Source organism: Coturnix japonica, chromosome 10 (genome assembly GCF_001577835.2).
Source record: "Coturnix japonica isolate 7356 chromosome 10, Coturnix japonica 2.1, whole genome shotgun sequence".
NCBI classification, from domain to species: domain Eukaryota; kingdom Metazoa; phylum Chordata; class Aves; order Galliformes; family Phasianidae; genus Coturnix; species Coturnix japonica.
Genome location: NC_029525.1, coordinates 17878352 through 17893864, shown reverse-complemented (window position 1 = coordinate 17893864; position 15513 = coordinate 17878352). Strand labels below are relative to the sequence as shown.

General features: G+C 51.6%; 1 protein-coding gene across 4 annotated transcripts in view; it reads right to left on the bottom strand.

Moving 5' to 3' along the window:
- The window catches only part of ADAMTS7 (ADAM metallopeptidase with thrombospondin type 1 motif 7), a 50601-nt gene that overhangs the window by 8941 nt on the left and 26147 nt on the right, over nucleotides 1-15513 (bottom strand). For 3 of the 4 annotated variants that reach the window (XM_032446806.1, XM_032446807.1, XM_015873287.2), the window contains exons 16-23: nucleotides 14675-14816; nucleotides 12218-12344; nucleotides 11878-12091; nucleotides 7984-9750; nucleotides 6802-6954; nucleotides 6046-6219; nucleotides 5573-5719; nucleotides 4958-5117 (exon numbers count right to left, since the gene is read on the bottom strand). In XM_032446806.1, coding sequence (XP_032302697.1) covers nucleotides 4958-5117; nucleotides 5573-5719; nucleotides 6046-6219; nucleotides 6802-6954; nucleotides 7984-9750; nucleotides 11878-12091; nucleotides 12218-12344; nucleotides 14675-14816 — 2884 coding nt within the window. Of the gene's footprint in view, nucleotides 1-3802; nucleotides 4153-4957; nucleotides 5118-5572; nucleotides 5720-6045; nucleotides 6220-6801; nucleotides 6955-7983; nucleotides 9751-11877; nucleotides 12092-12217; nucleotides 12345-14674; nucleotides 14817-15513 lie in introns of those variants that run through there. The other variant, XM_015873288.1, reaches the window with a different exon arrangement.

Here is a 15513-nt window from a genome sequence, read left to right as displayed (position 1 = left end):
CTGCAAAGGGTTTACAAGAACTCAGTTACCTCTGTGGGGTTCTGGAGCCCTGCAGTGGGAGCAGTGCTGGGCTGGGATGGCCCCGCAGAGCACCAGGAATGTCAGTGGGCAGCTGCGTGACTTGCTGTGTTTGTTGCTGTTCACGAGCCTTTTGCTCATACAAATAGCCTTCCTAGAAAGTTATTTATGGATCCCAACCAAGTTGCCTCCTGCCTGCCCTTGCACGAGCTGTGAAGGTTTTGCTGCTGGAGCTTTTGGCTGGAGGGCAGCCTCCCAGCGCTGTTGTTTGATCCCTTTCCAACAGGTCGGTGCCCTGGCACGGGAATAGAAATTCCCAACACAGCATCTGTGCACAGACAGAACACCAGCAGCCCCACCAGGAGAGGATTCCCCGGGTAATCTGCAGAGCAGGTCCTGCTGGAAGGCACAATCCAGGATGGGCTTGCAGAGGGGGGATGAGCTGCTGCTCCTTCCCTGACCTCCCGTCAGACCCCGCAGCAGGGCTATGCTTTTCAAAAGCATTTTTATAGAATGAAGTTGTAGGGTGTTGCTGAGCGCTCCGGCCCAGCACAGTGTCCCAGCATACGGGGTCAAACTCAGTGTGGAACAACTTGGCTGAGCCATGATTCCCCTCTTCATTCTTCAGCTCTTCACAGAAGGCCCCTACAGATTTGACTCAATTTTCATTCAATCCTTCTACTGTTATTTTTGTCTATTAACAATTCTTTTTAATGATCCTAACACTTCATCAAAGAACACACTCCAATCTTCAAGCTGATGCCAAATTTAACTCTGAAGAAATAGCTTAAAGCAGAGCTTTTCAAATCCAGGCCAAGTCAGCACATTAGAAACTGAAAACCCACAAATTTGTGGTTGTTTTTTTAAGTTGATGTGGAAGTCACTTTACATTTCATTTAAGCTTCTGCCATACAGAGCTAAGCACTTACTTTTATGCTGGTGAAAAACAAACTTCCTGGTACAGATGTTGTAAAAACAAGGCAAGGTTGGGCTCAGAGCTGAGCCAGCAAGACGAGCGCGGAGCCTCTGACCTCTGGCCTATGGGATGCTCTCAGAGCCAGGTCCTAATTTAACAAGCTTTATCCCTGGCTCCTGCTCCCAGCTGGCAGCAAGCTCTGGAGGAGACATTGCATGCAGCAACTTGAGTGTGGCCAGCATTACAGACTGGTGAGCATTCATGTGCCATGGGTTTGGATACTGTCTGTCCCACCCAAACCTCATTTCCCTGCACCTAACGCTGGCTTGGCATTGTCCCCTCCCTGTTCAAAGCCCCAGTGGGCAGCACGGTGTTTCTGCAGTGCTGGAAATTGCACCAGTGTCAGGAAAACAGGTCACTCACACATGAGAATCAAAGTTAAATCCCTGGTGCTACAGTACGTGCCCAGCCTCTGCTCCTGCAATGTAAACCTGCATCGCTGCCATCATCCACCCTGCAGCCCCACATGGCTCTGGCCATTCATGTCAAAGCCCATAGAACTTTAAAAGATTGGAAAATGGGGAGAGGAAAGCAGAAAGCCCCCATTATTCAGGTACTGATGCTCAGGTTTGGTATCAGTGTGCAAAGATCACCAGCACCCAGCCTGGGGATCAGAGACAGGACTGAGCAAACGGCCGTGCTCACCAACGTGAGGAGCAATGAGCCATTTGTCAGCCTGGATCCGACAAGGAGGAATTCTCATTTCCCAAGTGCTGATATGGAGCCAAGAGTGGAGGATTTTCCCTGCACTCATGGAAAACAACTGTGCTGTCTTTCACTTCATTCTCAGCAATAAGAGGAAGGGGAGAAAAGGCCAACTCTACTTAAACACATCTCTGTACATGACCCGTGGCTTCCTCTCCAAAAGCTGAGGCCACTTATAACACGCAATTGGCAAGGCAGGCAGGAACACGCAGCCATTTTGCATCTACAGACTCACTGATTGCTTTGCTTATATTTTATTGCAAGGGGATTAGGCACAGTAATGGTGCTGGGCTGATGAAGGACGCAGAAATTGGGAGTGAGCACAAGGAGAACTGGGAGAGCCAACGTACGGCTGAGCAGTGCTGACCCTGTGGCCGTGGGGGAAGCACTCCTTCATTTTAGCCCTCGCTTTCCTTAGTTTTAGCACAGCCCAGAGCCCCTCACTGTCACTGTGTGGCTCCCAGTGCTGGAGATGAGCAGGCACTTTTTACCCTCTTAACTGCTTTCTCTGGACACTGAGCCTTCCATCTACTTAGAGACTGCCAAGTAGGAGGGAAGCATCTTCCTCTCTGCTGCTCAGCCTGAGGTTATTCATAAAGAGTGAGAATCCTTTCCAAAGCTCCACTCTCCATTGACTGCTGCTGTTAATTAGCATTAAATAAAGGGCACTTAATGGCAGCGCCTCCCTCTCTTGCCACCAGGATACAGACTTACATGTGCAAATGACAAAAAATTGGGATTCACTGCCATTAATTCCAGCATGTATCCCTTGCGGACAAACTCAGCTGTATGCAGAACCATGAATAATTTTGTTTCCCTACTCAAAGCAAGAAGAAATAGGATGTTTAATTGCCAATTAATCTCACAGTGACTGGAAATACAGCCAAGCACTGGATAATGAGCCTGGAGCACAGGTGACAGCAGGGTGAGAGCAGACACAGGTCTGCCTGTCCCTTGGGCTGCTCCTGGGACACAGGTGGAGCCCATTCCTTCTGCTGGCAGGAAACCTCTGTTCAACTCCTATAGAATCCACAGCCATGGCTGCCTTGTTCTTGGGACAGCTGTACTCCTTGCCTTAATCCCCTTCCCTCTTTGGTATTCATGATTTGAGACACTTCTGGGGAAGAACTGCCTTGCTAATGCGTCTCAGCAGCACAGCTTCTGCATCATCTGCTTCCAGCAAATGGGCAATGGCTGCTGGGTGAGAGAGGAAACAGTCCCAGCAGCACACGGTCCCCAACCAGGGTCTTGTGTTTAGTGATGTCCTGATGGACAGGGCATGCTAACAGCAAGCTACGCACAGGACAGGAGTGCGGACACATCCCAAGTGTGGCTCCCCACCCTGGTGTCTGCTGCCCTTCCCTCCCGATGCTCTTTGTAAAGGCAGTCACTGTGTTTTTTTCCCTGTTTTCTGAGCTGCAAGAAAAGATTGAAATGATCTGCTAACAGGCGTGGCTGATGTGGGGTAAAAGCTTGGGGTCAGACCATAGGCATGGATGGAAATCAGAGTGCAAGAAGCTTTCCTGAGACAAACACTGCTCTTATCTCGCTGGCAGCCGCGTCCGCAGCCCAGCCAATCTGCTCCTGCTCTTATCTTCTACAGAGTGCTGCCAGCTGCAGAGAGGCATCCTCCAGAACAAGGGCCAGCAGCACTTTACTGGCTGCCACGTGCAGAAGCACCAGCAGATCCCACGCAGCCCCCACTCCCACTCACCCCCGGTGGCTCTCCTATAGGGTCCCCATCCTGCTTCCCCAGGCTGTCTCCCAGACATGGGGACTGCCCATGGTTTTTGCTCCTCCTCAAGATCATGACGCCCCATGCTCAGTTCTGACAGGGATTCTCCTGCTGTGGCATCACAGTTATTTGAGTTCCTTGTCTCTATATGCAGTAAGAAGGCTGTCACCAGCTTTGCTAGGACATGGAAGGGACAGACCTGAGGGCCTGGCAGGCTCAGATGCCGTTTGGGAGCCATCTGAGGACACAGCCAACCTTATCTTCTGCACTCACAGCTGGAAGCAGCTGTAAAACTGCGGGAACATTTTAAAATAACTTCTGTGTAATCAGCAATTAATTTATAACCCGGTGACAAAACGGGATTCTGGTTTTAATTAATTCCGACCTCCTTTAATTGAAGAGAGAAGATTGCTGGTGAGATGTTTGCTTATGTCTAATCTGATCCATCTCCTTTAAAAATCCATCTGATTGTGCTTTTAACATTTAAACTCTGCTGGGGTTATTCACATCTGTTAACGAGAACATAACTGTTCCCAAAGATGAGTGCACGATCCTGCTGGTACCAGCGCACTCCATGTTACAGGAGACAGAGGCTCCTCGTCCTTCTAACGTAAACACATGAATCACCGCAGCCTTCATTTGTCTTGTGCAGTAAAGATCCTCTAAAGCTCAGGAAAGGGCCAGAGTTTACGTTCATGCCTTTTCTGGGAGCCTCTGCCTGTGGATTTACACATCTGTGATTTCCTGCCATGTGAAAGTTTTGTTCCTCCTCATAGTTTGGCAGGAAATGTTTGTATTTCCAAGAGGCGTTTCCTGCCCTGGGCCACAGCCAGAGCATTTATGTCATTTTCAATCCAGAATTATAACATTTATTTGTGTGCTTCCTATACATCTAAGTGGTTATTCTGGTACAGCCTTGAATACGCCGAGCATCTACACAGCTCTCATCACCAGCTTGAGTAATGGGAATTTTCCCTTGACAAAAATAGCTGGAACTACACATCATTTATTGACCAAACCTAATGGCTGAGGGCTGCCTGGATGCTGGACAGAGCTGCAAGTGTCACTGCCCTGCCCTGCCCAGCCCTGCAAGACTGCTCAGCACCTCTAATGTTTCTTGCTGGGCAGTTACACTTCTTGACTCAAGTGGGAATATTTGTTGAAGACTGCCTGGAAGGCAGACTGGCACTGGCTGTGTGTCTGACCGGTAAGTGTTAGGTAATTAACATCAACGAGCATACACTGCTGGAGCCAGAGAAACTCCGTGAAGAGAGGGTTTGATTCTTATTCTATTAAAGCTGGTGGGATGTTTCACCTTGAAACAGGCAGGGACCAGTGACAGGAGGACTCGAGGTGCTGCATCATGTTAATCTGCCAATGCAGGTTTATACACTGCTCACAGCCAGGCTCCCAGGCACTTGCACCAGACAACTCAACAAGTTCTTGGGAGCACCACCACATTAAAGAGAAAACATCTGGTAACCAGGAAGGGCAGAAATCCCCACGGGGCATCGCTCACTCACCAGCCTCGGTGCCCTCGCAGTTCTGCAGGTTGCACTTCTGAGTGCTCTCGGGCCACGGCTCGTGGTCACAGAGGCTGCTGTCCTCCTGCGCCTGCCCAGTCTGTGTGTCGATGCACTTCACCTGGCGCCGCTGGATTCCCCCTCCACAGGGCACCGAGCACTGCGGGAGCAGGAAGCTGTCAGCCCTGGGGAGTTTCTGTGTTTTTATTGTAGCAGTCTCCGGTGTGGGGAGATTTATTATGTTTTTATTGCATCAATCCCTGGTTTAGTTTGGAGAGTTGGGATTCTGCCTGAGGCCCTGGCAGTGCTGCCCAGAGAAGCTGTGATGCCCCTGGAGGCGACGGGACCCTGGGCAGCCTGAGCTGGTGGGTGGCAACCAGCCCATGGCAGGGTGTGGGGCTGGCAGTGCTTTAAGAGCCCTTCCAATCCAACCCTTCTATGATTCAGCACTAGGGTGTTTTCATATATTGCTTTTGTAAGGAAACCACGCCACGCAAGGGGCACAAAGCATCTGTTCAGCCCAGGGCTCTGCTGAGGAGCTGCATCCGCATAGCCAGGAGGACGCTGATTGCAGAACCCACAAGAGAACCGTCTGTCCCCACGCCACGTGCTCACCTGTCCCCAGGAGCCCACCACCCATTTGGTGCAGGGGTGGGTGTTGCAGGGCCGGGTATTGTTGGGCCGCAGTGTCTCATCACAGTGGCCCAGCTCTGGGCACGTCACCAGGCGCTCCTGCTCCCCTCCACCACAGGGCTCTGAGCACTGCAGAGACACATCATCAAATGGTGTAACAGAACCACAGACACACTCACTGCATTGGTTTCTTAAGGAAAAGAACTGCGAAATGCCCCTACCAATACATAAGCAAACACAAATCCTGCTTCCAGTGTCAAATAACAATTTTGCAACTAGAGCTGATATCAGCTGGTCGTTTCCTTCTTGGCAGTGGGTGCTCTAAAGTGTGAAGTTTTCCAGAGCCTGGAGGACGCAGGAGCTCTGCTGCAAGCTCCTACTCCTGCACTGCAGACCTTTAATAGACAGCCTGACCCATTACCTCCCTGCCCACTCAGCCCAGCCAGCAGCCCTACCTCTCTCCACGAGGACGTGTACCAGTCCAGGCACGGTGTGTTCTGGCAGGGCAGCTGTGCTGGTGGTTTGTAGAGGACAGCCTGGCAGTGGAAGGGCCGCAGCAGCCGCTGCTCCCTGGTGTCGACGCAGTGCACATCCCGAACCTTTGTGCCTCTGCCACAGTTCTTGGAGCACTGGGTGAACAAAAGGCACATCACAAGGGGGCAAGGGCTGGGGCAGTCCTCCTGGAAAAGGGACTGAAGACATACTCTGTCTTGGGCTGCCTTGAGTTAATACTCAGCTTCTATTCATCTCTTTCTCTAGCCCAAGCTAGAGAACAATCCACGGAGCTCCAAATCCATCACTGCCTTCCTCATGAAACCAACTTCCAGTTGTAACAGCACAAAGTCTTAAGACAATAGATATCTAGTGAGCTCCCATCCACATATCTCAGAGATTGAGGGTTATTCCTCACTGTTTGATTTAGGGGATTCCTCCAATCTAACCACAAACGTGTCCTGCTACTGCAGGTTCTCAACAGCATTTTCCAGACACTTTCGAACCTTTCTTCAATGAGTTTTTATGGTCCTGGCTTTTTAGCCACCCCAAAAGCAGAACAAACACAAAGGCCACTGAGAGGTAAAGCAGCAAAAGCACACACCAGCAGCACGCGACTCCCTACCCACAGAGCAGGTACCAGCCACCTTCCTTCTCTGTGCATCACCAAGAGAAACACTGTGGAAGGAGAGACATGCACTGGGTGCATGCCTGCTTACCTTGCTCCAGTTCCCCACGCGCCAGGATGAGCAGGGCCTCAGGGAGCACCTCCGAGCAGGGACAGGTTTGCTGGCGGCAGCGCAGTGCTGCTCGGTGCCGGTGCTGCAGCGCACGCTGCGCCAGATTGCACCCACGCCACAGGTGGCCGAGCACTGCAAGACATGGGCAGCCACTGACACACCTGGGGCTGACAGCAGAGCGCTCAGCTCTCAGATGCTGCGCTGGTAAAATTGGACCACACCACAATAAGATGCGGCCATGGGAAGGAAGGAGCTTCACAGCACCACCAGGGCTAAAACCCCACAGCGGGAGGCAGGCAGAGCTCTGTATGGGAGGAGGAAAACCCTCTCCTACACCTTTGGTAGTTGTTTCTGGTTTGAGATTGTCCCTTCTCTCCCCATGGGGAGAATCCCCGGGTGGTGGGGGTGCCCTATGCTTTTGCATTGCAAGAACACTGTTAACCAGCACTAATTGTTCAGCAGTTTGGGTGCTCTCTTAAAAGATGTTTTGTGCCCTCCATGCCTCTCTTTCACAAGCACTGTTAGTCCTCTGCTTTTTTACCGTTACAAACTCCATTGAAGTTTCGCCTTCTGTTCACCCCACCTGAAAGGTTCTGCCTTCACCTCCTTACAGATTCACCCCTCACTTTCTGGACTGCTTGGGGATGGTAGGTGCCATCTCACGAAGCCCACATGTGTGACTGTATCTTACTGACAGCAAGTATTGTCCTCAGAGTTACTGGGTCCTTTGTGCAGCCTCCTTAAAAGAGTCCCCCAGTGCTCAGCCCAGTGATTCGTGCCACTGAAGGCCTCTTTTTTGTTGCTGCTGTGATTTCTGATAAAAGCCTATTAACATGAATTGCAGTCTGTCACTGTGTTATGCAGAGAACAGCCACGAGACAGCTACGCAGTAAAATGATAGCTGATAATTACTTATAATTCCCCATTCACTACATTCAGCACAGCTCCGTCCCTTTGGTAATTTGCAACCTTACTGCTCCTTAACTTTGACATTTAAACCTTTGCTGTTTTGTGGAACATTTTAAGATAACTCTGCTATGGCAGCAGCTAGCTCCTGTGCCTGGCTCCTGGCAATGCCATAGAGCGTGCTCCCAGGAAAGGCATGGGTCTCCTATTCCTACAAACAGCCCCATTATGCTTCTAGTGGGACCCAACACATACCTCACTCCAGTTGCCGACCTCCCAGCTGGGCACTGCAGTGGCTGCTGTGGTGGTAGGAGGCAGCAGCAAGGCCTCCTCTTCCTCCAAGAGTGGCAGGGGTGTGGGGGTGGGCTGGGGCCCCTCATGCCCCCCAGCACCATAAGCAAGTGTCCTTGGGGCTGCTGATGGCAAGTGCTCCTTGGGAGCAGTGTGGCCAATTGGGGCCATGCTGGAGTGCTGCTGGGTGCTGGAGGATGCTGGCACTGTGTGGTACGGCACCTGTGTTGCCCTTGGTTCCCATTCAGCCCCCCGCACTGTTGAGGGACTGGAGGGTGATGCTCCCGTGGGAGGGCTGTGAGCTGGGGCTGCTGGCATGGCTGGCACCAAGGCACCTTGTGGAGCGAGGCCACCGGCACTGAGCTGGGTGGGCAGTCCCAGTGTGGTGGGGGACACAGGCACTGGTGGCAGCGACGTTGTGGTGGCCACTAAGGGGCCAAACGTCAGAGACAGGGGGCTGTGGTTCCCTTGGTGCTGCCCTGCCTCCCCTTCAGGGCCCATGGTAGCATCTGCAGGATGGGGGCTCTCACTGGGACCTTCCGTATGCCTCTCTTTCTCCTGCTGTGGGCTATCTGTCACATGCAGCTGCTCCTCAGTCACTGGTGCTGCATGTGTGTGTGCAGCCCTCTCCAGTACTGGTATTTCTGCCCTCTCTTCCTGCTCCTTGGTCTTGGAGGCTGCGCTGTTATTATCACTGGTCATGACAAACCCCTTTTCCCTTGAGTTTTCATGGCCCTTCTTAGCGCTGCCTGCACTATCAGGAGCTGCTGTGCTCACAGAGCCCTGGACTCCATTTGCAGACTCTCCCACAAGTCGCAGACCATCAGGTGTTCTGCCTGCACCAGCACTGTCCCCGTCATTGGGCAGCAGTGTAGAAGGACTCGTTGGGGCCCAGGAACTGAAGCTGTGAGCTGGAGCATCCCATGCAGGACTGGTGCCCAATAGTGCAGCACCCAGGGATAGCCTGGGGAGCAGCAGGCTGCTGGTGGAGTCAGGACTCTCCGTGGGATGGGTGGGCAGTGGATCCTTGGAATAGGGCACAGGCACTTCTTCCCCCTCACCCCTTGTAAGAGCAGGAGCAGCAGCACTGGGAGTGGCTGTCCCCGTTTCTTCACGCTCGGGGAACACACCAAATATGTTGTTGAAGACCAAACCTCCTGACTCTGTCTCCTCTTTGCCATGCACAGGAGCAGAAGCGTTTGCTTTGTTTTGCTTCACCAGATCTTCCTCATGTGCTTGTCCTCCCTTCGTGCTGTGCAGGACATCCATGGGCATCTCAGGAGACTCCTCCACATCGTTGCTGCTCTGCCCTGGCTTAGGGCCCTCGCTTTTGGTCTCCTTCTCAGTGAAGGGGTAGTATGACAGATCCTCATGAAAGTTGATAAAATTGTAATCATAGTAAAAATCATCAACAAAGAAATTTCCCTTTCTGGTTGAGAAGTCATCCTCAGTTATGATATTGACATCATTGGTCTCTGGGATATTTGGAATCATGGGGTTAAACTGGGGGATATGGTTATCTGGAATGTAATGTATTTCATTAAAAATCTCTCTGCTGGAAGAGCCGCTGCCAGACCAGTCAGTGTTGGCGTTGTCTAATTTCTTCTGGCACTGTGGCAAGGAGCAAATAGTTTCCGAGCTGGGTCTTTGTGCGGGGTCACAAGTTGTTCGAGTATTATTGCTGCAATGAACAGGGCGTCTTTGTGTTCCATCCCCACATGTCACTGAGCACTAGGAAAGGAAGAGGAACGAACATTTCAGAGACAGGAGCACAGGAGATGTAGGATGGTGAGAGAAAAGTGAAGTGTTGGCAGAGGGCGATGGGCTCTGCCTCCATCACCACACACCCAGGTACACTGACTCCTGCTGTGGCCCTGCATTCTGCACATCCCACTGTGGAGTGGGGTCATCAGCACAGCTGCTGCCTGAGTCAAGCACTGGGGCTGTCTCCCCACTACAGACTGTCTCAGGAAGGCACACATGGCAGGGCACTTTGCACAGGGTGATCCTTGACCTGCACTCCAGTTAGAAATGATTTTCCCTGGAGATAGACACTGTGAAGGGCTTTGGGTGAGATGATCTAATAGGTCTTTTCTATGTGACCTATCGCCATGAATTACATCTCTTTTGGAAAAGAATTTTTTTAAAGAAGGGAATAATAACATGGGTGTTGTCCCAGTAAGTGAAAGAAGAAAGCAAGGGTCAATAAGCAGCTTTGTGGAGGACACCCCCTCCACCACCATAATAGTCCCTTTGAGATTGTTCAGTATAAAAGAACCCACAACTGCAAAGAGAGGCAGCAATATTTTCTGCAAGAGAAGTAAACCGTGGCACTGCTAACATCACATGTGGGCTGCACAAACCACGGGCTGCTGCAGTTTGCTACAGCACATGCACAGAGCATTAGTCACATACGTCAGCGTGCCTCGCACAATGCAGCCAGCAAGAACAAATCATCTCCAAGTCAAACAAATCCAACAGAGGGGTTTTCTGCAAAAGTTGCTGTTCTCAGGATGAAAACAGATGGCTGAGGTGGAGGTTTGATGCACAGCAATCAGCACTGGAAGCTGAGTGCAAGGTGGGCAGAGATCCCTCAGGGTACCCGCAGAGCCTCAGGGCTGGGCTGGCCTGGAGATGCGGTTCTCAAATAATACATACTTGTCTATTTTGAGCCTTTCTTAGCAAATGGCTCCAGCACCATCCAGGAGATAAGCTCCAGGAATCATGGCTCTCAAAGGGGAAAGGAAGAGGGTTATTTGCCAAGCCTCAGTTATCAAGAGAGCCCCCGAGGCACAGATAAGAAACCACTGCTGTTAGTAGCTACACGTGGGGAACAAGCAGTGCTGGTAGGAAAGTGCAGGAGGCATCACTGTGCCAAGCTGCTGAGCGGGACATGCTTCTGCAAGCGTGCACCAGGGTCTGCAAATATACAAGAGCACTGAACCCCTTCTTATTATCCCTTTCTATGGGTAGATGAACCATGTTTCTGGAAAGCTTCCCAGCTTCACATTTCTCTGCCTGTTGGTGGTGGTGGCAATGCAGAAGAAAGAGAACTCTCACTTTAAGTGAAAGAAGAACAGAAAAAGTTGCAGACATTAAAATCTCAAGCACGTTTTCATGGTTTCACAGATTCATAGATGGGAAACCCAAAGAGGAGCATTGTGACAGTCTGTGCTCCATACATAGCACAGACCTCAGGGCAACTTGGAATTCATGATTTTTCCTTTCAACTATTGCAGCCTTCTTTCTCAACTGTGCTATTGTGGCTTTCGTGGGCCTCTAGAAAAATATTGCTAAATAGCTCTCATTTAGCCTTCAAATTTTCTGTTCACATTTTTATTGTTTGTTTCTTAGCAACAGGCTCTGTTCCCAGGCTCCGATTTGTCTCCTGATACTTTTCTTCACACTGAACACTTTCTGAGACCACTGCTCAAATTAGGAGTTACGCTTCTTTGGTTCAAAACCTCAACCACAAAAATACAAAAATAAGGCTACGCAGGGTGCCCGCTGAACACAGGTTTTATACTCCTCTCCCTTAAGTATATTGCTGTAAAATTCCCCAGGGCAGCCTGGCAGCAGAGGCAAGGCAGCCACAGAGCCAACGTGTGCGGATGCAGAGCAGATGTCCATCCACCAACAGGCACGTGCATGGCACAGCTGGGCCCCTGGCTGGCCTGCAGCACCTTGTCTCTGCAAGCACAAAATGTTTTTAATGCTTCTGCCAAAATAAAGGAGAAAGGTTTGTTGGGAAAGATTTGCACACTGAAGGCTTCAGTATCTCCTGTTCTGCCCTTCTTGCTCATTTGTGCTCCTGCCAGCTTCGCAGGAAACTGCAGCCACTCCTGTGATGTGTCTCACCTCTGACCAGTTCCCCACTGCCCACTGAGAGGGACAGGGGACATCCCGGTGGCAGGGAGCGGTGGCTTCTGGTTTGGAGAGGTGCTGACAATCTGCTTGTTGCAAGGCTCTCTGCTCGTCCAGTCCCACGCTCTGGATGCAGAGCACCGTCCTCTTCATCAACCCCGATGTCCCACATGTGGCCGAGCACTTTTGCCACTCACCAACCCACCACCTGGGGGAAAGTAAGGGGAAAATGCTGCAACCGGCGCACAGCAGGCAGGATCTGCCCCCTGCCCCTGCTGGGATTGCTTGGGAAACAAGGATGCATTAAGAAAGAGCAATACAAAAGACAACAGACCTTGCTGGGCAGGGCTCTTCATTGCACGTCCTTTGCTGGTCATCAGGCCTTGTCAGTGTGTCACAGTACCGCTCCTCCACGATGCCAGCCAGCTTTTCCACACAGTGCACAATCTGCCTCTGCACCCCTGGGGACAGACAAGGCTTGGCTCTACACAGAACTTGATTCAGAGCATTGAGCATCCTCTAACAGCAAGTGGCAGCAGGCCCTGCCTTTGCCCTCAGACACAAAACCAGAAGAATATGAAACCTTCACTGAAACAGATCCTGAAACTTGAGAGCCCACTTCCCATGGCCCCAACATGCTGCCATACACACCAGCACTCCCACTGTACCCAGCTGGGAAAAGGACAGCGAAACACAGATCCACAATACATATATTAGAGCTAGAAAACTTAACTGTGCTGGAAAATGATTCTGAATGTGGAGCTGCACGAGCTGGGACAGTCCAGTCTGGATGGAAGTTATCGCCACTGGTGCAGCCAGCACAGACGCCCCAGGGCAACAGAAGCAGAGGACAGCAGCCAAAGCACCTCCCAGGGCTGGAGGAGATGTGATGTGATCTGCCTGTCCGGCACGAGGCAAACCACCGATCCTGCCCTGGGATCGAGGCCAGGGCTGCTCAAGCAGAAAGCTTGAAACAGACTGCAGAAAGGTTTGGCAAATCTTGTGCTTACTTAAAAGAAGGTGTCAGATTCTACCTGCTCCTTCAGGGCATAAAGATGTCGGGAAATACCCCAAGAAATGCCAAGAATTTCCATGGGTCTTCCCCAGTCCCACTCGCAGCCTCTGTACCCTGACACCCCCTGCCCCTATTCTGCAGCACTGACAGGTGACATTTTTCAGCATGACCCCACTTCCACCATGCTGCTTTGCTATCGGTTTTGTCCTGCTTTTTGCAATACATACTTGACCCCATAACTTGAGACAGCTGTAAATAACGATGACCAGCTGAGAGGTGACGGGCCTGCCCAGTTCTGCTGGGGGAGCTCCCAGTGCTGTGGCTCCAGCGCTCAGAGGTTTCTAAATGTTTATGGGGCTTGCAGGGCTCTCCCAAATCTCAAATGTCTCAGCTCTGGGAATGACTCCAATGGAGTGAGCATCCTCATCAGCCAACTCCTGCCTCATTTACTCCTGTATTTCCATTCTGTTTTGGAAGCTATACCATAGCCATACAATGGAATGCTGGTTTTAAATAAAACAAAGTGATCTTGACTGCTTATCCTCTTCTGACAGCACAGGCTGCAGAGCAGCATGTCATGGGCACCCATGCAAATCCACAGCAAAGAGCTCTTGTAGCAAAACTACATAAAAAAGCCAGCAAATTCACACAGCTCCATGTCTCTCCTGCTTCAAGGCAGGAATAAACCCCAGTCTTCCAGGGGAAGGCAGGAAATACCTCCTGGCTCTCAGTACTGCCTAAAATGGCTGAGTGTTTGTGAAGTCTCTTCACTTTTCACACAAAGGGATCCTTCTTTTTTCCCCTTAACTCTTATCCGGACCTGCTGTGCAGCTGCTCTCGAGGAAGTGCTTGCTGCTCCCAGCCTTGCTCTGTACCACGTGCAGGACCCATCCCTCCCCATGGGTGCTATGCTCAGCTCTGTACTGCTGCAGGGGAACGTTCAGCTGGGGAGAAAGCCAAAAGGCTTGAGAAAGAGAGAGAGAGACTGGATCTTTCTGATGTCTATTTACAGTGTAAAGTGAAAACACTCACTGCTGTCAGTTCTGTGCAGTGCCGTGAGACCAAATGACCACACATGCTCACACACACATCCCTCGAAAGCCTCCTGTCTCATGGGGCCTGGGACACTTGGGACATGGTGGGGAGGAGGGGACATCAGGATGTGGTGTCCTGTTCACTCTGGGGCTGGTGGCTGCAGCCAGGACTCTGCAGTGCTCTCCGAGTTGCTCTCCATAAAGCTCCTGAAACAACCTCCCCTCCAGAGGCCTGGCCAGACTGCAGACCGGCCATCTGACACTCTGATTTCTCTAAAGCTCTTTTGTCTCAACCAACTCAGCAGCCCAGGAACCCCCAGCACAGTAATAGGACACCGAGATGAGGAAAGTGCTGATAAAGAGCTGGCTCCCAGTGGCAGAGTGCACTGGGGGCCATCGAGGAATTACAACCTCAGCAGATGCTGCCCTTTTTTTCTCTCTCCAAGACCTACTGAAACCAAAGACCCAGGAATTTCGAAGGCAAATGGAAGCAGTGTGCTCTGGTGTGGCTGTGATGGGGAACGTGGCCCAGAGCATGTACAGTTCTTGCACCAACTGCTTCGCAAACATCTGCTGTGATGCATAGTGCAGCAGGAGGACAGGGGTCCCTTTGGCTCCCTGTACCACAAATTCCTGCCAGCATTTGCACTGTCTACAATAAGAAAGAGATCAAAGATGACAGAAAAAGCAGCAACGACTGATGGCCCATGCCCTGCAATAGGGGGTGCTTTGCCAGACTCACCGGTGCCACACGTGGCTGTGCATGTGGTCCAGGAGCCGAAGCGCCAGAGGAACTGGGCCTGCTCGATGTCGTTGTCGCTGTCAGCTGGCCGCTGGATGGTGTACTGGTACCGCACACCAGGGTTGGTTTCCTGGAACAACAGCTGTGGGGAGACAACAGGAGCTGAGAGACATGGTTGGTGCCATGTCCGACTGCTGCATTGCAGGGTGTTCAAGGAGGCAGGAAGCCGCAGCACAGCCATGCAGGTGTCACTCTGTCCAGCTCCGTACAGTGCAGCGTTTGGCTCCTCACTGTTGGCCATGGACAGCGATGGTCTGGCTGCTGCCCTCTAACAGCAGCACACAACCATTCCAGAAAACGTACTTAGTGTGTAGTCAAAGTGTGTAAGAGAAGAGGAAATGCCCCAGCTGACCCCACTGAGAGTACTGGGCTTGTTAGGTAATAATAAAAAGTAACAGCAGGAGCGCTGAGAACTGCCACAGCTTCAGTTTTATGTCTCTGCCAAAGAGTCTGGAAGCATCCTCCTGTTAATCCTCACCGGTCTCACTGCCAAATGCAGCTCCATCCAAAGACCTCCTCAAGGCTCAGCACGGCTTGGACCTTCCCTGTGAAGGGCCCTGCTGTCACCCATCCCAGAGCTGGGTGAGGAAGTTTTGCACGCCAGCACTGAGCCCACCATGGCACACGGTGCACCAACACCTCCTCCCTGCAAGCACTGCACTGCTGCTTGCTCCCATCAATGGCAGCACAATGCAGCAGCCCTCAGCACAACTTGAAATCATGGGTACCCAGCCCAGCCCCTGTTCAGATCTCCAGCCTGCTGCCAATGTCAGTGATGT